At 41.9% G+C, this 23,183-nt stretch overlaps 1 protein-coding gene across 7 annotated transcripts in view; it reads left to right on the top strand.

Moving 5' to 3' along the window:
- Nucleotides 1-23,183, top strand: part of POLR1B (RNA polymerase I subunit B) — a 37,334-nt gene that overhangs the window by 6,462 nt on the left and 7,689 nt on the right. For 5 of the 7 annotated variants that reach the window (XM_025354474.1, XM_025354473.1, XM_025354470.1 and 2 more), the window contains 9 exons: nt 506-638; nt 2,548-2,684; nt 3,450-3,673; nt 4,329-4,500; nt 9,669-9,840; nt 11,051-11,332; nt 16,011-16,144; nt 19,652-19,822; nt 20,430-20,586. In XM_025354474.1, coding sequence (XP_025210259.1) covers nt 506-638; nt 2,548-2,684; nt 3,450-3,673; nt 4,329-4,500; nt 9,669-9,840; nt 11,051-11,332; nt 16,011-16,144; nt 19,652-19,822; nt 20,430-20,586 — 1,582 coding nt within the window. The remainder of the gene's footprint in view (nt 1-505; nt 639-2,547; nt 2,685-3,449; nt 3,674-4,328; nt 4,501-9,668; nt 9,841-11,050; nt 11,333-16,010; nt 16,145-19,651; nt 19,823-20,429; nt 20,587-23,183) is intronic. The other 2 variants (XM_025354476.1, XM_025354475.1) reach the window with 2 other exon arrangements.

Genomic DNA, 23,183 nt, shown 5'->3' with positions numbered 1-23,183 from the left:
GGCTAGTTTTTTTTTTTTTTTTTTGTATTTTTTAGTAGAGACGGGGTTTCACCGTGTTAGCTAGGATGGTCTCGATCTCCTGACCTCGTGATCCGCCTGTCTCGGCCTCCCAAAGTGCTGGGATTACAGGCTTGAGCCACCGTGCCCGGCCCAGTTTTTATCTTTCAACCCCTCTTTGGAGTAAGTTTTTTTTAGTGTTGTTTGAAGACTGAAGTCATTTTAGGGGACAGAAGGCAAGTTAGGTTGAGCCTGTCTGACAGAGAGAAGTATCCTGTTTTTCTTCCATACTTTTTCCCTATGTCCCTAGGACCTTTGTAATATACTTGAGAAAACTGTCAATTCACACAAAGACAGTGTCTGTGTACTGTTTTTAAGGGGTGAGTAGTACGTTTCGCCTCTGTGCTCCTGTTGTATGTGTTGTGCTACCTTTGCCTAGGAATGAGGTTCGTGTCTACAGTTAGTCGTGTGTCTTTGTTTAACAAGTTGCAATTCATCTCTTTGGCAGGAAATGGGGGGCTATTTTATAATCAACGGCATTGAAAAAGTCATCCGAATGTTGATTATGCCTCGGAGAAATTTTCCCATTGCAATGATAAGACCAAAATGGAAAACCAGAGGGCCTGGTTATACTCAGTATGGTAAGTTCTGGAGATGATTAGAATGTTTTTTAAGGAAAATTTGAAACCTTTTTTTTTTTTTTTTGAAGTAGATGCATCTAAATAGTCTTTGTTATTTTTCTTTCTTTCTTTCTTTTTTTTTTTTTTTTTCTGAGACAGGGTCTCACTTTGTCACCCAGGCTGGAGGGCAGAGTGGTGTGATCACAGCTCGCCATAGCCTCGACTTTCCCAGGCCCAGATGATCCTCCCACCCCACCCTTCCAAGTAGCTGGGACCACAGGCGTGTGCCACCATGCCTGGCTAATTTTTGTATTTTTTTTTTGTTGTTGAGATGGGGTTTCACCATGTTGCCCAGTCTGATCTCGAACTCTTGGGCTCAAGCAGTCCTTCTGCCTTAGTCTCCCAAAGTGCTGAGATTACATGCATGAGCCACCGTGCCTGCCTTTTCTTTTGCTTTTTGTTGTTTTTCTATTGCTCATTCCTGTGTTAAGTTTTCATAATTGGGATGGAGGAAGAAACGGAGAGATATCAGTCAGAGGATACAGACTTGCAGTTACAAGATGAATAAGTTCTGGGGATCTGATGTACAGCCTGGTGATGATAGTAATATTGTACTGCTTACTTAAAATTTGATGAGTAAATTTTAAGTGTCTCAACCACACACACGTGCACACATACACACAAATGATAACTATGGGTGGTGATTGATGTTTTCATCAGTTTGATTGTGGAAATCATTATAATATATGTACATGTATATGTATATTCAAGGTATTGTCCACCTTGAATATGATTTTTATCAATTATAAGCATTTTAAAATTTACAAAAATTTCATAGTGGAAAACCAACTTTCTATTATGTTTCACTTTTGCTAACTGAAAGAGCATGTGTATTTTTTTTTTTTTTTTTTTGAGACTGAGTCTGGCTCTGTCGCCCAGGCTGGAGTGCAGTGGCCGGATCTCAGCTCACTGCAAGCTCCGCCTCCCGGGTTCACGCCATTCTCCTGCCTCAGCCTCCCCAGTAGCTGGGACCACAGGCGCCCGCCACTTTGCCCGGCTAGTTTTTTTTGTATTTTTTAGTAGAGACGGGGTTTCACCGTGTTAGCCAGGATGGTCTCGATCTCCTGACCTCGTGATCCACCCGTCTCGGCCTCCCAAAGTGCTGGGATTACAGGCTTGAGCCACCGCACCCGGCCGAGCATGTGTATTTTTGTTACTACTTATGAAGATGAAAGCTAGTCTGGCTTGGCCATAGGTGAGTGTGGGTCTTGGATGTCTTCTGGTTCAGGCTCCTGTGGTACACCCCTCAGGTTCTCTGTCTGCCAGCCACCTGGCCTCTGTTTGAGCACTCTCTTTGACAATGCCTAAGACAGCATGTTGTATTCTTGAGTAACCCTGACAGTTAAACAATTTGTCCTGATAGTTGAGCTAAAAATCAGACCTTAATTATAGCCATACATACTATACCTAGAAAAACAGCATGCCCGAATGTCTAGTCATTTTCTTTTGCATCAGTTGATGGTAGTATGTCTTAGCAGTCTTTGCCTGAAACTGAAATGAACTTAAAATCTAAAATTCCACTTTTCTCCATTGGAACTATTAGATCAAGCACCAGAGTCTTGACCAGACTCCATAGTTTAAGTCGGAAAAAAGGTGCTAAAAGACGTGGATTCTGTCCTGGAGGAAACTTTAAAGTTTGCTTACATTTATAGCTTCAGTTGTTTTACATTAGTGTTTCTCAATCTGGGTAGATTTTACATGCAAGAGGACGTTTGCTGAGGTTTAGAAACATTTTTGATTGCCAGTCTTGGCTAAACTTAGTGATTTGGCTTTAATTGTGTCTAAGAGAGTAAAATTGTTCCGAAAAAAAAAGATCGAAGCAATTACAGTATCAATGAGTTTCTGATGTTTTTGTTGTTTGGTTCAATAGGAGTTTCAATGCACTGTGTGAGGGAAGAACATTCCGCTGTCAATATGAACCTCCACTACTTGGAAAATGGCACTGTTATGTTGAACTTTATTTACCGGAAAGAACTGTTTTTTCTTCCTTTGGGATTTGCACTTAAGGTATGACTTAATGAATGCATTCTTTTGTTATGAAGAAATTCATTGGGGGTAGTATCCTGTACAGATTGGATGGATTCTCCTTGTTAAAATAATACTGTACTAGTTATCTACTGCTCCAAAACAAATTACTTCAAAATTCAATAGCTTAAAACATCAATAAACCTTTCATTCTCACAGTTTCTGTGGGTCGGGAGTTTGGGAGTGCTTTGGCTGGGCAGTTGTGGCCCAGGGTCTCGGGAGGTTGCATGGAAATGTCAGACAGGACTGCAGTCATTTTGAGGACTTCCAAGGTGGCTCACTCACATGGCTGGCAAATCAGTGCTGGTTGTTGGCAGGAGGTCTCCTCGTGGGGTTGCTCTCTACATGGCCCTTTCTGTAGGCTGCTTGAGGCAGCTGTCTTCCTCCACATAGTTAGCTGAGAGAATAGAGGGCGGAAGATGCAGAAGACAAAAGCTGCAGTGCCCTTTGTGACCTAGTCCTGGGAGTCTCCCATCATCTTTTTCACCACATTCTCTTGGTCAAGCAGACCAGCTTGATTCAGCATGGGAGGAAACCACACGTGTGTGTGAACACCAGGAGGTCAGGACCCTGGAGGCCATATTGCTGTCTGGCTATCATACAAAGAATGCTTTATTTTAGAGAGTTTTTTAGCAGAGTGCTAATTTTACTTGGTTATGAAAAATAATGAGAGAAGATAATTGTTACTGAATAGATAAAATATTTTAGTTATTAGTGAGCAATGAAACCTTTTATTTTCTATTCTAGGCACTTGTCAGCTTTTCTGATTATCAGATATTTCAGGAGCTCATCAAAGGAAAAGAGGATGATTCTTTCCTTAGGAACTCTGTTTCTCAGATGTTAAGGATTGTAATGGAGGAGGGTTGTTCGACACAAAAACAGGTCCTTAACTACCTAGGTGAATGCTTCAGAGTAAAACTCAATGTTCCTGACTGGTACCCAAATGAGCAAGCTGCGGAGTTCCTGTTTAAGTATGTGTGCTTTGCCTAAATGTTTTTGGAGGGGTGGAGGGTTGTCAGTGGTCCTTTGTATTGGTTACAGTTTGGGCAAGCGAGTCATTTGGGAATGAGAATGAATTTTGGGGTAGAATTCTGGTCCTTGCTAACCGGGGGCTACCTTTGTTTTTGTGGCCCTCCTCACTTGTATTTTTTTAGTAGCCATGTTTTATTTTATGGTACTTTTTAACTTTTATTTTGAAATCACTTCAGACTTCCAGAATAATGTCCAAATAGTACATTGGATTCTTATATTCACTAATTGTGAACATTTCATTCATTTACATTTACTTTTTTACTTTCTGTGTACACAAATGTACATTTTTATTTCTGTACGGTTTGAAAGTTGCAGGGATTGTGTTACTTTATTTCTCCAAAGCAAGGACTTTGTCTTATATAACCACTGTATAATTACTAAAGAAGCCAGCTGCATACTGGTGCTGTCTAGTACATAGCCGCAAGCGACATGATAAGCACTTCAAATGTGGCCAGTGCAGCTCAAAAACTGAATGCTTAATTTTATTTAATTAAAGTTAAGTAAGCTTGAATTGGGGATCTTGTTTAATAGAACATTAAGTAGTATTATCAACTGGATTGTTTTAAGCTTTTTTTTTTTTTTCTGTTTTGACAGCCAGTGCATCTGTATCCACTTGAAATCCAGTACTGAAAAGTTCTATATGCTTTGTCTCATGACGCGAAAGCTCTTTGCTTTAGCCAAAGGAGAGTGCATGGAGGACAATCCTGATAGTCTAGTGAACCAAGAAGTCCTTACACCGGGTCAGCTCTTCCTTATGTTTCTGAAGGTAAATGCGTGCCATGTCCATCCTTGGCCAGTGGTACCACTTGTGGAATGGCGTGACTTTGGCCAGCAGTACTGTTTTCTGCATACTTATAGTTTCTAGTTTTGGCATTTTGTGTGGTCTCTTTTTTGTTTGTTCATTTAGCAGTAAGGGAATCAAAAATCCTAGCTTACACCAGGTTTGGAAATTTGCTTAATATTTTTATATAAAGACCACATCAAACCTTGGTCATAGTGTTAATGAGAAAAAGCAAATGGCCTATATTCATACACATGGTTGATCTTCATTATTTGTAGATTCTGTATGTGTGAATTCACTCACTGGCTAAAATTTATTTGTAACCCTAATGTCACTACTCGGTGCTTTCATGATTATTCACACACGTGAGCAGAGCAGTGAAGAATTTGAGTCTCCTGAGGCAGATGTTACAGCTGAGGTGGGGCAGGGTGATGCTCTGCTTTCCTGTTTCAGCTCATACTATAAAGATGGTCCTTTTTGAGATGTATTCAATGCTATGTTTTTCACAATGTCATGCTTCTTATTGGTGACTTCTTTGTTTTTTTTGAGACAGGGTCTCAGCCTTAACCTCCCAGGCTCAAGCAATCCTTCCACCTCAGCCTCCTGAGCAGCTGGGACTATAGACATTCACCACCACACCCGGCTAATTTTTAATTTTTTTTGTAGAAACAGGGTCCCACTATGTTGTACAGGCTGGTCTCAAACTCCTAGGCTCGTGTGATCCTCCCGTTTCAGCCTCCCAAAGTAATAGGATTGGAGACATGAGCCACTGCGCCTGGCCAGTTTTTGCCATTTATAATGTAAGCATAGCACTGAAGTTCTGTCTAGTGTTCAGTGTTAATAAATTAACAAGGTATGTTAAATAAGGTGCCTTTCAACAAAAGCTTGCATTAAACAAGACTGTATATCAATCCATTGACCAGAACGTTATGACCAGAGACTTGCAGGAACCCAGCCCTGTATTTCTCCTCAGGATCTGTGGTTTCATGTGTGTGAATTCAGTGTTCACTAGAACGTAACTACTGTGAGTAGTGAAATTGGACTGTCGATGTATATATAGAGAAAGTTGGCATGGCACAAAAATGATTTCATAAGAATATTGATTGGGTGGCATTTTATATTTTGCATCTTATCCCCAAAAAGATGTAATCTAAGAGGTAATGGGTTGTATTTTTAGTAGAGGTGGGGTTCCACCATGTCAACCAGGCTGGTCTCGAACTCCTGACCTCAGGTGATCCACCTGCCTCGGCCTCCCAAAGTGCTGGGATTACAGGTGTGAGCCACTGTGCCCAGCTTCTATTTTATTTTATTTTATTTTATTATTTTATTTTATTTTATTTATTTATTTATTTTGAGACAGAATCTTGCTCTGTTTCCCAGGCTGGAGTGCAGTGCCACGACCTCAGCTCACTGCAACCTCCACCTCCCGGGTTCAAGCGATTCTCCTGCGTCAGCCTCCGCGGTATCTAGGACTATAGGCACGTGCCACCATGCCTGGTTAATTTTTGTATTTTTAGTAGAGATGGGATTTCACCATGTTGGCCAGGCTGGTCTCAAACTCCTGACCTCAAGTGAGCCACCCGCCTTGGCTTTACAGGCGTGAGCTATCATGCCCGGCCTTCTAATTTCTTATCTAAAGTAGTAATTCTTATTTACATTCTTCCCGAAAGGTAATAATCTTTGTTTCTGTTTGCTCTGTCCATAAAATTAGATTAAAAAATTTCAGCAGCCTAGAATTTTCCTGACAAAAATTGAAAGCAGGCAGCATAAGTTTTCTTTTATTAATTTAATCTGTTATTAAATTAACCTTTCAAGTAAAGGTGAATTTACGTTTCCCATCTACTTAAAGTGAAGCATGGTGGGCTTATTGTATTCCATACTTAGAAATGTATCTTCATTCCACATCAATTCCTAATTAGGAAAAAAAAGAAAAGAAAAAGAAATGAGACTGGGGGTACAGTGGCTCGTGCCTGTAATCCCAGCACTTTGGGAGGCCAGGGCAGAAGGGTAACTTGAGCCCGAGGAGTTTGAGACCAGCCTGGACAACATAGAGAGATCTCTACAGAAATAATAAAAACTATTAGCAGTGGCCAGGTGTGGTGGCTCACACCTGTAATCCCAGCACTTTGAGATGCCAAGGTGGGTGGATCTCCTGAGCTCAGGAGTTCAAGACTAGCCTGGGCAACATGGCAAAACCCTGTCTCTACAAAAAATATAAAAGTTAGCTGGACACGCTGGCATGCTCCTGCAGTCCCAGCTACTCAGGAGGCGGAGGCAGGAGAATTGCTTGAGCCTGTGAGACGGAGGTTACAGCTGAGATCATACCACTGAACTCCAGCCTGGGTGACAGAGCAAGACTCTGTCTCCAAAAAAAAACTGTTAACTGGGCATGGTGGTACATGACTGTGGTCCCAGCCACTTGGGAGGCTGAGGTGGGAGGATCCCTGAACCCAGTAGGTCAAGGCTGCAATAAGGGGTGATCATGCCACTGCACTCTAGCCTGGGCAACAAAGCAAGACCTAATCTCAAAAAGAAAAAAGATAAAAACGCCTGGTGCAGTGGCTCACACCTGTAATCCCAGCACTTTGGGAGGCCAAGGTGGGAGGATCACTTGAGCCCAGGAGTTTGAGACCAATGTGGGCAAACAGCCCAGAGACAAAACCTCATCTCTACAAATAACTTTTTAAAACATTAGCTAGGCCTGATGGGCCACGCCGGTAGTCCCAGCTACTCAGCAGGCTGAGGTAAGAGGATTGCTTGAGCCCAGGCAACGGAGGCTGCAATGTGCTGTGATCACGCCAGTGCACTCCAGCCTAAGTGAAAGAGCAAGACCCTGTCTCAGCAAAAAAAAGAAAAAAAGAAAAGAAATGAGTCTTCTGTAGCAAGGTATTACTAAGGTGACCTGTTTCAGCAACAGGAGAAACAAAGGGAAAATTGGGGCTTTTTCAGAGAATTCATTGCCGAGTATCTGATTTCCTTACCAGCTGTGTTAAAGCTTTTAAACCTTTGAGTTTGGAGAATAAAAACAATCTTCAGAAGACACATGACCATGATGTAAGATGAATTATAGACTGTTAAAAATTCACGTCGTATTTACATTAAAATAAGCAATATAAAATTGAAAAATAGCAACTATATTTTCTGTATTATTTATAGATAAACCATAAATCACTTGAGTTAGCTTTTCCGGTTTTGATTTTAAACCCAAATAAGCAAGTAGACATAGTTATGAAAAAAGGCAGACCACAAACAAATCAGTTATCAAGATCCAGGGCTTCTTATTCCATCTTGACCGTGAAGCTGTTCAGTGTACACCTGATAAAAATGTTTATGACACAGGAAGAAGCAGGCTCAAGAAAGGAATCTAAACAGCATCCAGCAGAAGTGGAGCAGCGATGCCAGGCTCTTCCATTCAAACTTGATCCTTTAGGTTCACTTGGTAAAGACCAAACCTGTGCTGACACCCTTGTTGGGTGAGCTCACAGCTTCCTTCACTCTCTGGTAATTCCCTTATCTGTACATTACAGATTTTTAGCAGTGTACTTACAAATCCTACTAATGTGTAGTCAGTTGTGAGATTCATTGTAACATTTTATAAAATATATTCCTTCTTCCCACACCTCTCCAAAATTTATTCCTTCAAAGTACTGAAAATTTAATATTACTGTACCACAGTGATATTAAATGCAGTGTCAGTGCCAGAGAATATGCAGAAATGAAATGTGGCACTTCCAGTGCTGTCTTCTGGAAGAATAGTTAGGTCTTCCAAGTGTGAGTGTTCAAACACTGGTACTTTAAAGAGGTGGATTATCAATAGTCAATGGCTAATGTGTTGACTCGGGGACCTGCTGGAAAAGGTATACAGTGATTAAGTGACCTGTGTACATCTTCCAGGTTTTCTTCCAAATATCAAATATAGGAGAGAACCTATTTCAAACATTCTCTTAGGTATTTTCAATGGTTTCTGAACCACCCATAGGAAGCGCTGATGGTGTATAGTCTTTTTTTCTTTTCTTTTTAGTTGACATGCAATAACTGTACATATTTATGGGGTATGCAGTGATATTTCCATATATGTAAATAATGTATAATGATCAAATCAGAGTAGTTAACACATTCATCACTTCAAACATGTATCATTTTTTTTGTGTTGTGGACGTTCAAAATCCCCTCTTCTAGCTTTTTGAAAATATACAATAAGGCTGGGCATGGCGGCTCACGCCTGTAATCCCAACACTTTGGAAGCCGAGGCAAGAGGATTGCTTGAGCTCAGGAGTTTGAGACCAGCCTAGGCAACAAAGTGAGACCCCCATCTCTACAAAAAAAATTTTAAAATGAGCCGAGCATGGTGGCACATACCTATGGTCCCACCTACTCAGGAGGTTGAGGTGGGAGGATCCCTTGAACCTAGGAGGTTGAGGCTGCAGTGAGAAAATATACAACAAATATAGTTAACTTATTCAACCTGCAGTGCTGCAGAATACCAGAACTCATTCCTCCAGTCTAGCTGTAATTTTGGAATTGCAGGCTGCCTTAACCATTTCAGTGAGTGTTGGCATCATAGACTAAGATGGGCTGTGTAGTTCGTGTGACTGCTTTCAGGTATGGGCTGTGTAGTTCATGTGATTGCTTTTAGGTGTGTAACAAATATAACGGGTGAAGGAGGGCATGACATTGAAGAGCTATCCTTTCTGCACCTGAAAAGCTCTCCTTCAGGTTTTTGGTTTTGCTGTTTTCCATATCCAGTCTATGTTAGTGGACCTTTGTTAAAGGTTGTACAGATTACATGGGAATAAATATGAAGTTTGTAATAATTTTATTTTATTGAGAATAGGGTCTTGCCCTGTTTCCCAGGCTGGAGTGCAGTGGCACAATCGTGGCTCCCTGAAGCCTTAGGCTCCTGGACTCAAGCGATCCTTCTGCCTCATCCTCCCAAGTAGCTGGAACTACAGGCATGCCCCACCCCTCACCCCACCCCCTTCTGGCGAATTTTTAAATTTTTTGTAGAGACAGGGTTTTTTTTCACCATTTTTCCCAGTCTCATGTTGAACTCTTGGTCTCAAGCGATCCACCCAATCCTGGGATTATAGATGTGAGCCACCACACCTAGCTCACATACTATTTTATATTAATTTTTTTTTTTCTTATTTCAGGAAAAACTGGAAGGTTGGTTAGTGTCTATTAAAATAGCTTTTGATAAGAAGGCTCAGAAGACCAATGTTTCCATGAACACTGACAATTTGATGAGGATTTTTACTATGGGAATAGACCTTACAAAACCATTTGAATACCTTTTTGCTACTGGGAATCTGCGTTCTAAAACAGGTAAAATAGAGCATTTTAGTTATGTTTTTCAAACTATTTGCTTAATGTAGATTTGCCTGTCCTTGAGAGGTTCTTTTTAAAAGCAAACCACCCCAAAAAAGTAAATTTCTTGTAGCTATGACTTTGATGACTATTGGTCTGAAGGACTTTAGACAAAGTGTCTGTATAGCTAAAATTTAATTCAAATAACCAAATACATTTTCTCTGCTTCCTTCTAGAAAATGAAAAGACCACTTAGACCTCTGAGGAAGGCTTACCTAACAGGAATTCTGCATGGGTTGCTGTGCATGCCCATCTCTAAACCAGTTGCCTTGCCTCAGAGTGACCTGAGAGGCCAGGTGTGGTGGCTCATGCCTGTAATCCCAGCACTTTGGGAGGCCAAGGTTGGAGGGTGGCTTGGGCCTAGGAGGTCAAGGCTGCAGTGAGCTGTGATTGCACCACTGCACTCCAGCCTGGTGACAGAGTGAGACCCTGTCTCAACAAAAAAGAGAATGACCCTAGAAACTTAAAAAGTGGTAATTGGGAACCCAGAAATTTTTTTTTTTTTTTTTTTTTGAGTCAGGGCCTCACTCTGTCACCCAGTCTAGAGTACAGTGGCAGGATCATGGCTCACTGCAGCCTTGACCTCCTGGGCTCAGGTGATCCTCCCACCTCAGCCCCACGAGTAGCTGTGACTACAGGCACAAGCCACCACACCTGGCTAATTTTTGTGTTTTTTGTAGAGATGGGGTTTCGCTATGCTGCTGAGGCTGGTCTGGAACTCTCGAGCTCTGGCGAACTACCCACCTCGCCCTCCTGAAGTGCTGGGATTATAGCATTAGCCACTGTGCCCAGCCTTTTTTTTTTTTTTTTAAACCCGTGTTACTGATGCCAATTCTTTCATTAGCCTTCTTACTTGCTTGTCTATTATCTGACCCTCTCAGATGAATTTAACTACTTGCTATTTTATTAACTCATTTAATGTTCTCCTACAAAGGAGGTCATAGAGGAGATAGGGAACTAGTTGGGGCTCATACAGTTTGTGAAATCTGGGGATTATTTTACATATTTTTTGCGAACTCTTTCCACTCATCAGAGCTAGGAGAATAAATGTTGTAATAATTCATTCTGTAATCTGTAGAGTGCTCTGAGGTTTTGTCGTCACAAAGCCTCAAAAATTTCCGTTTTTTAAAAGATCGGCCTCTTTTTGAGTGACTTTTGTTTTATTAAGGTCTTGGCCTCCTACAAAATTCTGGACTTTGTGTTGTGGCTGACAAGCTGAACTTCATACGCTACCTCTCCCATTTCCGCTGCGTGCACAGAGGGGCTGATTTTGCCAAGATGAGGACCACCACAGTACGCCGGCTGCTGCCAGAGTCCTGGGGCTTCCTTTGTCCAGTGCATACCCCAGACGGGGAGCCCTGTGGCCTGATGAACCACCTAACTGCTGTATGTGAGGTGGTCACACAGTTTGTGTATACGGCATCTATTCCGGCTTTACTCTGCAATTTGGGTATGTAGTGTATAGTGATAAACATCTTGCTTGATTTTGTGAGTTTTTTTTTTTTTTTTTTTTTGAGATGGAGTCTCGCTCTGTTGCTCACGCTGGAGTGTAGTGGCACGATCTCTGCTCGCTGCAAGCTCTGCCCTCCGGGTTCACGCCATTCTCCTGCCTCAGCCTCTCAAGTAGCTGGGACTACAGGCGCCCGCCACCACGCCCAGCTAATTTTTTTGTATTTTTAGTAGAGACAGGGTTTCACTGTGTTAGCCACGATGGTCTCGATCTCCTGACCTGGTGATGTGCCCGCCTTGGCCTCCCAAAGTGCTGGGATTACAGTTGTGAGCCACCGCGCCCGGCCAAGATTACGTGGTTTTTAACCTGTTAAGTTGTGCTGCTTTTGGAGATTCAGCAGACTTGCTGTAAGAATTCGTTTTTACCCTTCTGTGCAGGAGTTGTGCTGCTTTCTTGGCTCCTCTCTAGAAGGCTGAATGCATTCTTTGAAAGTGAAAACAGGAGAAACTAAGTGTTATATGTGTTTTGTTTTCTTTCAAAAAAAAAAAAAAGAAGATAATGGAAGTGAGGATCGCTTGAGCCCAGGGATTTGAGGCTGCAGTGAGCTGTGATTGTGCCACTGCTGCACTTTAGACTGGGTGAGAAAGTGAGATCCTGTCTCCAAAATAAAAAAAATAAATGAATAAGAAGGATGCCAAAGCATCTGAAATAGACTAGTCATTAATATTGGAAGTATAGAAGCTATTGAGTAGTTTTTTGGGTCACTTCTCCTTGCATCTCTTGGTGGATCTTTGCATTTCTAAGTAGAAAACAGTGTTGGTTTGCAGGAGGACAGTTTAAAAGGAGATTTTCCAGTCTACCCTAATGTCATCAGATGCATAACCATTTTTCCTGATAACCTTACAGCTGCTGTCTCTGTCTCTGCTTTGACTAGAAAGCTGTCTAGTTCTTGGCTTGATACTTGGTTTGAATTTACCTTCATACCTAAAGATGTCAGCCTTCTCTGCAGTCATCTAGTCCCAGGGTTCTCCAATTATGATTTGGAGACTAGAAATGTTCTGTCTTTGGTGGTCTGTGGACAGGTTCTCCAGTGGGATTAATATTCATACAGTAAAACTTCCAGTTCATGGGGATCAGACGATAGGTATTCTCAAGCAACTAGAAGGGCAGTGACTCAAAGTTCTGCTCAAAAGTACTTCTCCCAATTAGAGTGGCCTGGCCAGGTGTGGTGGCTCATGCCTGTAATCCCAGCACTTTGGGAAGCCAAGGTGTGCAGATCACTTGAGGTCAGGAGTTTAAGACCAGCCTGGCCAACATGGCAAAACCCCATCTCTACTAAAAATCCAAAAAAAAAAAAAAAAAAATTAGCTGGGTGTGGTGGCATGTGCCAGCTACTCAGGAAGCTGAGGCAGTAGAATCGCTTGAATCCAGGAGGTGGAGGTTGCAGTGAGCCAAGATTGCACCACTGCACTCCAGCCTGGGTGACAGAGTGAGACTCCATCTTAAAAAAAAAAAAAGAGAGAGAGAGAGAGAGAGTGGCCTGTAGGAAGAGGGCCCCACAGAAAGTAATCAAGAAATACTCAAGATTCAGACGATGTAATCAGTGTAATTTGAAGGTTTATCCTCTACGAGGTAAATAATTTTGTTACTGGTGATTCAAAATGTCAAAGTCCGGGAGAGGGTAGAAAGGAGAAAAGAATAAAGTGGAGAGGTAGAAAATAGATCCAACTGCAGAAAAAGAGATGGGGAAGGGTTTTTCGCTCTGGCACTGGAGAAGAAGACAGAATCGCTACCTAACTTTCGATAGAGATGTTCATATTGAGGTGACAGATGAAACACGAAGTGGGTAACCTATGACACTCTAACAAACACTTGATGTCTTCAGAATGTATTTATGGTTCATGGGAGAGTGTTCCTTTTTTACTTAATTTCATATGATTCTCATTATTTGTAGTACTTGTCTTTAAAGTCACCAGTGACTATTGAACCATTGTGCCAAGGGGAAATACAGGGTAAGGTTCCTTCGAGCCTCAGGTTACAACATTTTTGTTAGCTGATCAATATGTAGCCTTGTTTTTTGTGTGTTTCTGTTGAAAGACACCCTTTAGGCCGGGCGCGGTGGCTCACGCCTGTAATCCCAGCACTTTGGGAGGCCGAGACAGGTGGAGTATGAGGTCAGGAGATTGAGACCATCCTGGCTAACACGGTGAAACCCTGTCTCTACTAAAAATACAAAAAACTAGCCTGGCGTGGTGGCAGGTGCCTGTAGTCCCAGGTACTCGGGAGGCTGAGGCGGGAGAATGGCGTGAACTTGGGAGGTGGAGCTTGCAGTGAGCCAAGATCATGCCACTGCACTCCAGCCTGGGCGATGAGACAAGATCTGTCTCAAAAAAAAAAAAAAAAAAAAAGATACCCTTTAAAAATATATATTGTTCATGTGGTAACATTGAATTCTCAACCAACAGCACTGTAACTATAAAGCTTATCTAACACACATTTTTTTCCTGTTAGGCACATCACAGCCTTTTTGCATTTACGAACACTAGGCAGCACTTCAGTGCTACACTTGGAGGCAATTTTTTTTTTTTTTTTTGTAGAGATGGGGTCTTGCTATGTTATCCAAGCTGGTCTCGAACTCCTGGCGTCAAGCATTCCTTCTACCTTGGCCTCCCAAAGTGCTGGGATTACAGTTGTGAGCCACCATGCCAGGCCTGGAAGCTATTATTTAAACAGTGAAATCACACCAGCTGAAAACATGCCACTGAACAGACTGGTCAAGGGACACTTGTTTACAGCATGAGCTGACAAGAAAGCATGGCATCGTCTTGTTTGACTTCAGCTGCGGGGAGCGTATGCATCAGGGGACTCAAATTTTTTTGCTGCATGTTCTGAAATGATGTTAAAAGCATCCCCAGTATTAATTTTGTGGTTATAGATAAAATGTAGCAAGTAGGCAAATCTTCACATAATGAGGATCAACTGTAATTACATTTTGGGGGTTAATGCATTTAATGCATTTACGTGGCTTAGAAATCAAAATATTAAAAAGACATGCAGTGAAATGCTCCCTCCCATAGGCCCCTGTTCCCTTGCTACTTCTTTCCTGTGTCCTTGCGGAAGCGATTTAAACTTCCACAAGCAATACAAAAGCCTTCAGGCTTACCCTGGAGATATTGCAGGTTTGGTTCCAGAGTGCTACAATCAAATGAGCCACATGAATTTCTCAGTTTCCCACAGTGCATATAAGACTTAGGTTTATACTATGCTGTAAATATTTCAAATTTAAGAATACTTTATTGCTAAAAAAAAATATTAAATCATCTGAGCCTTCAGCAATTTGTTATCTGCTGGTGGAAGGTCTTGCCTCAGTGTTGCTGGCTGCTGACTGATCAGGGCAGTGGTTGCTGAAGGTTAGATGGCTTGTGACAATTTCTTAAAATTAAACAAAGAAGTTTACCACACCAATTGAATCTTCCTGTCACGAAAGATTTCTCTGTAGCATGTGATGCTGTTTGATAGCATTTCACCCACAAAAGAGATTATTTCTAAGTTGCAGTCAGTCCCCTCAAACCCTGCCGCTGTTTTATCAATTAAGTTTATGGAATAATCTAAATCCTTTATTGTCATTTCAACAGTATTTACTGCATCTTCTCATTTCTTGAGATCCCATCTCAAGAAACTGTTTTCTGCTGGGCACAGTGGCTCAGGCCTGTAATTCCAGCACTTTGGGAGGCCAAGGCGAGAGGATTGCTTGAGCCCAGGAGTTTGAGACAAGCCTAGGCGACACAGGGAGACCCTGTCTCTACAAAAAAAAAATTTTTTTTTTTTTTTTTTTTTTTTGAGATGGAGTCTTGCTCTGTCGCCCAGGCTGGAGTGCAATGGCACGATCTTGGCTCACTGCAAGCTCTGCCTCCCTGGTTCATGCCATTCTCCTGTCTCAGCCTCCCGAGTAGCTGGGACTACAGGCGCCCACCACCATGCCCGGCTAATTTTTTGTAGTTTTAGTAGAGACGAGGTTTCGCTGTGTTAGCCAGGATGGTCTCAATCTCCTGACCTTGTGATCCACCCGCCTCAGCCTCCCAAAATGCTGGATTATAGGTGTGAGCCACCGCGCTGAGGTGGGAGGACTGCTTGAGCCCAGGAGGTTGAGGTGGTAATGAGCCATGATCATGCCACTGCACTGCAGCCTGAGCGACAGAGCAAGACCCTGTCTCAAAAACAAAACAAAACGACATTTTCTTTGCTCATCCTCTAAGAAGCAATTCCTCATCTGTTCAGTTTGATTATGGGATTGCAGAAATTCAGTCACAGCTTCAGACTCTACTTCTAATTCTAGTTGTCTTGCTATTTCTACCACATCTGCAAGCACAGTAGTAACATCAGAGATCACTAATCACAGATCACCATAACAGATATAATAATATTGGAAATATTGCAAGAATTACCAAAATGTTGACACAGAGACACAAAGGGAACACGTGTTGTTGGAAAAATGGCATTGATAAGCCTGCTTAAAATATCTGTGAAGTGCAATTAAAAGAAATGCCTGTACCTGTTATAGAGACAAGGATAATTTGATATCTGAACTGATACAGCAGCTGTTGACCCCATCTGGAGGGAATCTGGAATGTTGGATGAAGCATTCCGATGTGATCGTGCTGTTTGTTCCGTTTACCAGGGGTCACTCCCGTCGATGGCGCTCCCCACCGGCCATACAGTGAGTGCTACCCCGTCCTGCTTGATGGCGTCATGGTTGGCTGGGTGGATAAGGAGCTTGCTCCAGGCATCGCAGATTCTCTTCGTCATTTTAAGGTGGGCTTGAGGCTTTGTGAATTGTCCTATCCCTTGACCTTAGGTTTTCAGTTCCTTTCTAGTTTTGGGGTTAACCCCTGGGCGGGCTAGAGTGATCAAGTGGTCAGGGGGTCAGAATGTCCAGAATGCCTGTGCCTTCCCTCTGGTGACAGAGGCTTGCCTTATACTGGCCTCACTGGTTGGGGTCAGTGACAGATATTTGACCCATATACATTCTTTGGGAGTTTCACTGAGGCACCTCAGTCTGCTTATCTAACTAATTTTAACTTTTTTTCCCCTTCTTAATACGAGTGGCATATAAGGGATCTCAAAATACAGGTATTTCAGTAATATTCAAAATATGCAAGGTAGAAGTTAACTACCCCATTGCCTCCTAGGTTTTGAAAATATATTTTTAAAAAGTAGAATGACGTTCTTTGAATAATTTACCTTTGGGATTTCCTCCTAGTGAAGAGTATTTGTTGCTTTGATAATGGCCGTTGAAAGAATTATCCTTTGGCAACAGGCTGAGTTTGTGGTTTATATTCTGTTCTGTGTGTTTATTTTTTAAAAATGTTTAAACGAAATTTTAGTTTTTGTTTAAGTGCTCTGTTGGACACTTGGGTTGTCTCTACCTTCTGGTCATTGCAAATAATGCTGCTATGAACATGAGTGTACAAATATCTATTCAAGTCCTTGTGCTTTTCATTCTTTAATTCTTATATTCCTATAAGTGGAATTGTGGCTCATTTGATACAATTTTACGCTTAGAGCGAAGATGTTTAATCAGTACATGGGACCCCCCCTGTATATACATTACCGAAATCCACCAGTTGCTATGCTTTGCCCCACATGCCTTGTCTTCTGTATGCTCTTTGTAATGTTTTTCTTTTGAACCATTTGAGAGCAGTATTGAGACAGTGTCCCATTTTCCATAAAGATTTTAGCGTACTTTTTCTAAGAACAAGGACTTTCTCTTCAATAACCACAGTACACTTATGAAAATCAGAGAAGGTCATGTGGGTGGGATCCATAGTTGATATTCAAATTCCACCAGTTGTCTCAGTAATGTTCTCTTTTTTTCTTTTCTTTTTTTTAAAGAGACGGGTCTCACTCCGTTGCCCAGGCTGGAGTGCAGTGGCACAGTCACAGCTCACTGCAGCTTTAATGTCCCAGGCTTAAATGATCCTCCCACTTCCACTTGCCAAGCAGCCTGACCACAGGACTGTACCACCGTGCCCAGCTTCCCTGGCAGCTCCCTGACCCAGTCCTTTGGGTCGTTATGGCTTTATTATGTAGGATGACTGATGGAATCATTGGCCATTGGTGATTAGCTTAACCTCCAGCCCCTATCCCCTTCCTGGAGTTGAGGGTGGGGCTGAAAGTCCCAGTCCTCTAACCCTGGCTTGGTCTTTCTGGTGACCAGCCCCATCCTGAAGCCACCGAGATGCTGCCAACCACCAGTCTTCTATTTTTATTTTTTTAAGTCAGAATCTCGTGCCTCAGCCTCCCAAGTAGCTGAGACTACAGGTGTGTACCACCACACCCGGCTAATTTTTTTTATTTTTAGCAGTGGTGGGGTTTCACCATCTGGATCAGGCTGGTCTCCTAACCTTAAGTGATTCGCCCGCCTTGGCCTCCCGAAATGCTGGGAATCACAGCTCTCCTGTAATTTAGGTTTATGTTTTGCTTCTTCATGATGAGATTCAAGATATTTCAGGAAACACATGATGTTGGTTTGTCCTGTTACGACTCATGTTAACTGATCCCTTCAAAGTTGTGTTCTTTAGGTTAATTCACTGTACAGTGTCTGTTTTTCTCTATAATAAGTAACTTGTGGAGAGATAGTTGAAAGCTATGTGGAGCCCCCTTTCTTCATATTTTCACCCACTAGTTGATGAATTATTTGCTGAATTACTATTCCATTGATGGTTCTTTGCTGAGTTAATATTACTGTGATGGTTACCACATGGTGTTTTCCCCCACCAGCATTTTTTCTATGTTTATTAGTTGCTATTCTGTAAGGAGGGCTTTCTTTTCTATTAGTTGTTCATTTATTTATGTTAGCATAGATTTATAGATGCTTGTTTAATTTTGTGAATATTCTGTTACTACTCATTTTGATGCTCAGAGAGTATATGAGATTTGATCTAGTGTACAATTCAGTGATACTAAGTACATTCAAGTTGTGCAGTCATCACCATCTTCAGAACTTTCTCATCATCAAAACTCTGTACGCATTAAACAATCATTCCTTTTTTTTTTTTTTTTTTTTTTTTGTTGAGGCAGAGTCTCACTCTGTTGCCCAGGCTGGGCTGCAGTGGCGTGATCTTGGCTCACTGCAGCCTCCACCTCCCGGGTTCAAGCAATTCTCCTGCCTCAGCCTCAGCTGGGATTACAGGTGCACACACCACACCCGGGTAATTTTTGTATTTTTAGTAGAGACGGGGTTTCTCCACGTTGCCCCGGCTGGTCTCGAACCCCTGACCTCAAATGATCTGCCTACCTCATTCGTCTCAGATTTTATCTTTTTTATAATTTGTGCTTTCTTTTGGTTGACTTTATTCTTTTTTAGCTTTTGATTAAATAATTTATTTTCTTTCTTTATTTATTTTTTTTGGTTAGCATTGTGGAGGGTCGGAGGATGAGGACACTTAAGATCTGCTCTCTTAGTAAATTTCAGGCATGCAATATAGTATTCTTAACTATAGTCACATGCTGTACTTGAGATCTGCAGAAACTTAATTCTCTTGCATAACTGAAGCTTTATACTCTTTGCCCAACATCTCCCAGTGTCCCCCTCCACTAAACATCCTCTCATTTAGCTGTGAATCCCCGAGTACTGACACCTGGGTTTTGTTTTGTTTTGTTTTTTTCTTTTCCAGGTTCCTGTAATTTAGATTTTTATTTCTCCTTTCACGCAGGAGTTTGTTGGCATTTTTTTTGTTTTGTTTTTGAGACAGGGTCTCACTCTGTCACCCAGGCTGGAGTGCAGTGGCATGATCATGACTCAGTGTAGCCTCAACCTCCTGGGCTTAAGTGATTCTCCCACCTCAGCCTCCCAAGTAGCTGGGACTACAGGCACGCACCACCACGCTCAGCTAATTTTTTTATTTTTTGTAGAGACGGGATTTCACCATGTTGCCCAGGTTGGTCTTGACTTCTGGGCTCAAGTGATCCACTCACTTCGGCCTCCTAAAGTGCTGGGATTACAGGTATAAGCCACCATGCCCGGCCCACCCAAGAGTTTTTGGTTTATTAAGTTTACAAATAAAACCAGTAATCTACTGTATTTTAGATCACAGAGGACAGAATTTCCTTTAGTGTATCTACACATGCATTCATGGTGTACTTTATCCTTAGTCTCAGTGGTTAGAGATTTGCCTGCTAGCTGGGGTGAGCACCCAAGGAAGTAGGGCTTTTACCATGGCTGAGTGTGGATGAGTAGTATTCCATGGGGCATAAGACTGGCAGCGACAGCCATGGCCGTGGGACAGGTTTGTTAAACTCTGTTTTTGTTGAAAACAGGTGTTGAGAGAGAAAAGAATTCCTCCTTGGATGGAAGTGGTCCTCATACCCATGACAGGAAAACCAAGTCTGTACCCAGGATTGTTCCTTTTTACTACTCCTTGTAGACTGGTACGGCCTGTGCAGAACTTGGAATTGGGCAAAGAGGAGCTAATTGGAACTATGGAACAGGTAAATACATATGTGTGATGGATGAGTGTATGTGCTTGTTTGTATAGTATACAACTTTCAGAGACTTAACTCTTCCTTTTTAAAAGGGTTGTTAGTGTTACAATAACAGTTGGACATTTGAAAGAAAGTCAGACTTTCCACCTCCTCCGTGGCCAGCACAAAACAGTCCCCATGTCTGATCTCACTCCACAAGAACCCGAGAGGGTCGGTGGTCACATTACCTGCCTTCCATCCTGTCTGGCTCCCAGAGCTCCTTTGTACCTGACTCTGCCTCAGCTGGCGAAGTGAAAACATTCCATTAGATTCACACTCAGTCTTTGCCTACATATTTGCAGTTGCAGAGTTACAGGCTTTGTGCTACTTAACATTTTTTCTTCCTATTCCCCTTCACAATTGGTCTGGCGTAGATTTCGAGTGGAATATGTAAAGTAAGTGGTATTTCTAAGTGGTCGCTTCCCTGTGCTTCCCAGTTGATCCCTTCAGCACTTATGATGCTGGGCGGGGAAGGTTTTCTGTTGAGTCTTTGAGTGCTGAACTCTGAGAAATGGTAAGAGTTAATGTGTAAGCAGTTGCAGTTATTTTGTGCCTTGGACATCTGCTCTTCCAGATCTTCATGAATGTCGCTATCTTTGAGGATGAGGTTTTTGCTGGAGTTACCACACACCAGGAACTCTTTCCACACAGCCTGCTGAGTGTGATTGCCAACTTCATCCCTTTCTCTGATCACAACCAGAGTCCACGGAACATGTACCAGTGCCAGATGGGTAAGGAAGAGGGACGATGTTATAGTCACAATCAGGAAAGTAAACTTGATACTAGCATAGTCTTTTGTAGTCCTTATTTACATATGCTGACCATTTGTTCCAAAAATATGGCTTATGGCAAGTTTTTTTTTTTTTTCTGTGACACAAGCAACCAGTCCAGGATCACTGAATGTATTTAGTTGGCATGTCTATTTAGTCTCCTGTAATTTATGACAGATCTTTAACCATTCTTTGTCTTTGACATTGACATTTTTGAAGAAAAAGGTATAGAATGTCCATAGATTTGGGTATGCCTGGGGTCTTATTACTTGATGTTTTGAAGAATACAAGCAATCATAGTCACCCGCGTATTTATCACTTCCAGTTCTCTTCATTCCTGCTGCAAGATTCAGGTTTTCATTGCTTACAGTTTTCCTTCAGCCTGATAATCTTCCTTTAGCATTTTTTTATATTGCAGGTTGCTGGCCACAAATTCTCTTGGTTTTCATTTATCTGAAAATGTCTTTATTTTGCTTCACTTGAAGGAATCTTTCACTGGGTATACAATTCTGAGTTGACAGTTATTTTTCTTCCAGCACTTAAAAGTTGTTGTTACACTGGCTTTTCTTAGTCTCTGTCATTTCTAGTTAGAAAGCAGCAGTCTTCTGAATATAGTGTTTCTTTTTTTTTTTTTTTTTGAGACAGAGTGTTGCTCCATCGCCTAGGCTGGAATTCAGTGGTATGATCTCGGCTCCCTGCAACCTCTGCCTTCTGGGTTGAAGTGATTCTCCTGCCTCAGCCTCCCAAGTAGCTGGGACTACAGGCACTCACCACCATACCCAGCTAATTTTTGTATTTTTAGTAGAGACGGGATTTCACCATGTTGGCCAGGCTGGTCTTGAACTGCTGACCTCAGGTGATCTGCCCACTTTGGCCTCCCAAAGTGCTGGATTACAGGCATAAGCCACCGTGCCCGGCCCCCAATTTTTTTTTTTTTAATTAAATTGCTAAACTCTTCTGTCATTATTTTTAAAAACATTGCTCCTACCCTTTTCTCTCTTTCCTCCCCTTCTGAGATATCAGTTATTCATATATTTAAACCTTTTGATATTGTTCCATAAGACATTGAGTTTCTGTTCTCTTTTTTTCCTTATTTTCTTCAGATTGGATCATTTCTTTTTTTTTCCCCCCCCCGAGATGGAGTGTCACTTTATTACCTAGGCTGGAGTGCAGTGGTGCGATCTCGGCTCATTGCAACCTCCGCCTCCCGTGTTCAATAAATTCTCCTGCCTCAGCCTCCCAAGTAGCTGGGATTACAGGCACACATCACCATGCCCAGCTAATTTTTGTGTTTTAGTAGAGATGGGGTTTCACCATATTGGCCTGGCTGGTTTTGACCTCCTGACCTCAAGTGATCTGCCTGCCTCAGCCTCCCAAAAATGCTGGGGTTACAGGTGTGAGCCACTGTGCCTGGCCCAGATTGAATTATTTTTATTGACCTATTATCACAGTCACTTTTCATTCTGTCTTCCACTGAATTTTCGCCTACAGTCATATGCCCTTAACGACAGGGATACATTTGGAGAAGGGAGTCGTATGTGATTTTGTCGTAGTGTGAACATCATACAGTGAACTTACATAAACCTAGATGGCAGAGACTACTACACACCTAATATATGGTATAGCCTGCTGTTCCTAGGCTACAAACCTGGGTGGCATATAACTGTACTATGTGCTGTCGACAGTTGTAAGATAATGGCAAGGATTTGTGTAGTTAAAGATAGAAAAGATACAGTAAAAATGTATATATGCCATAGTATATATGCCATCCTACATTGACTAAAACATTGTTATGCAGTGTATGACTGTATTTTCAAGTCCACCACTTCCACTTGTTTCTTTTTTTTTTTTTTTTTTTTTTTCCTTTTTTGAGACAGGGTATTGCTGTGTCACCCACCTGGAGTGCAGTGGCACGATCTTGGCTCACTGCAACCTCTGCCTCCCCGGTTCAAGCGATTCTCTTGCCTCCACCTTCTGAATAGCTGAGATTACAGGCATGTGCCACCATGCCCAGCTAATTTTTTGTATTTTTAGTAGAGACAGGGTTTTATCATGTTGTTCAGGCTGGTCTCAAACTCCTGACCTCAAGTGATCTGCCCGCCTCAGCCTCCCAAACTGCTGGGATTACGGGTGTGAGCCACTGCGCCTGGCCTGACTTGTTTCTTTTTTATAGTTTCTCTCTTCTCTAAGATTTCTTATCTTCATTCATTGTGGGCATGTTTTCCTTTATATTTTTAGCATAGTTTTATATGATGGGTGTTGTAAAGTCATTATCTGCAGATTCCAATGTCTGGGTCATCTCAGGATCAGTCTCCTTGAGTATAAGTCAAGTTTCACCATTTATTTGTATGCTCAGTAATACTGGATTGTATTATGAACATTGTGAGGAATATGTTTTAAACCCTGGATCCTGTTAGAGTCCTCTGAAGAGGATTGGTTTTGTTTGTTTTTAGTGTGGTGTTGAGCCTTCGATTACATTTTAATGTTTTTCATTTTATATCTTTCCTTCTTAATACACAGTCCATCACCTGGCTCAGTGCATGTCACCAAAAATTCTC

This window comes from Theropithecus gelada, chromosome 13 (genome assembly GCF_003255815.1).
Source record: "Theropithecus gelada isolate Dixy chromosome 13, Tgel_1.0, whole genome shotgun sequence".
In the NCBI taxonomy this organism is placed as follows: Eukaryota; Metazoa; Chordata; class Mammalia; order Primates; family Cercopithecidae; genus Theropithecus; species Theropithecus gelada.
The sequence above is the reverse complement of the archived record's forward strand: the minus strand, read 5'-3'. Positions and strand labels throughout refer to the sequence as shown.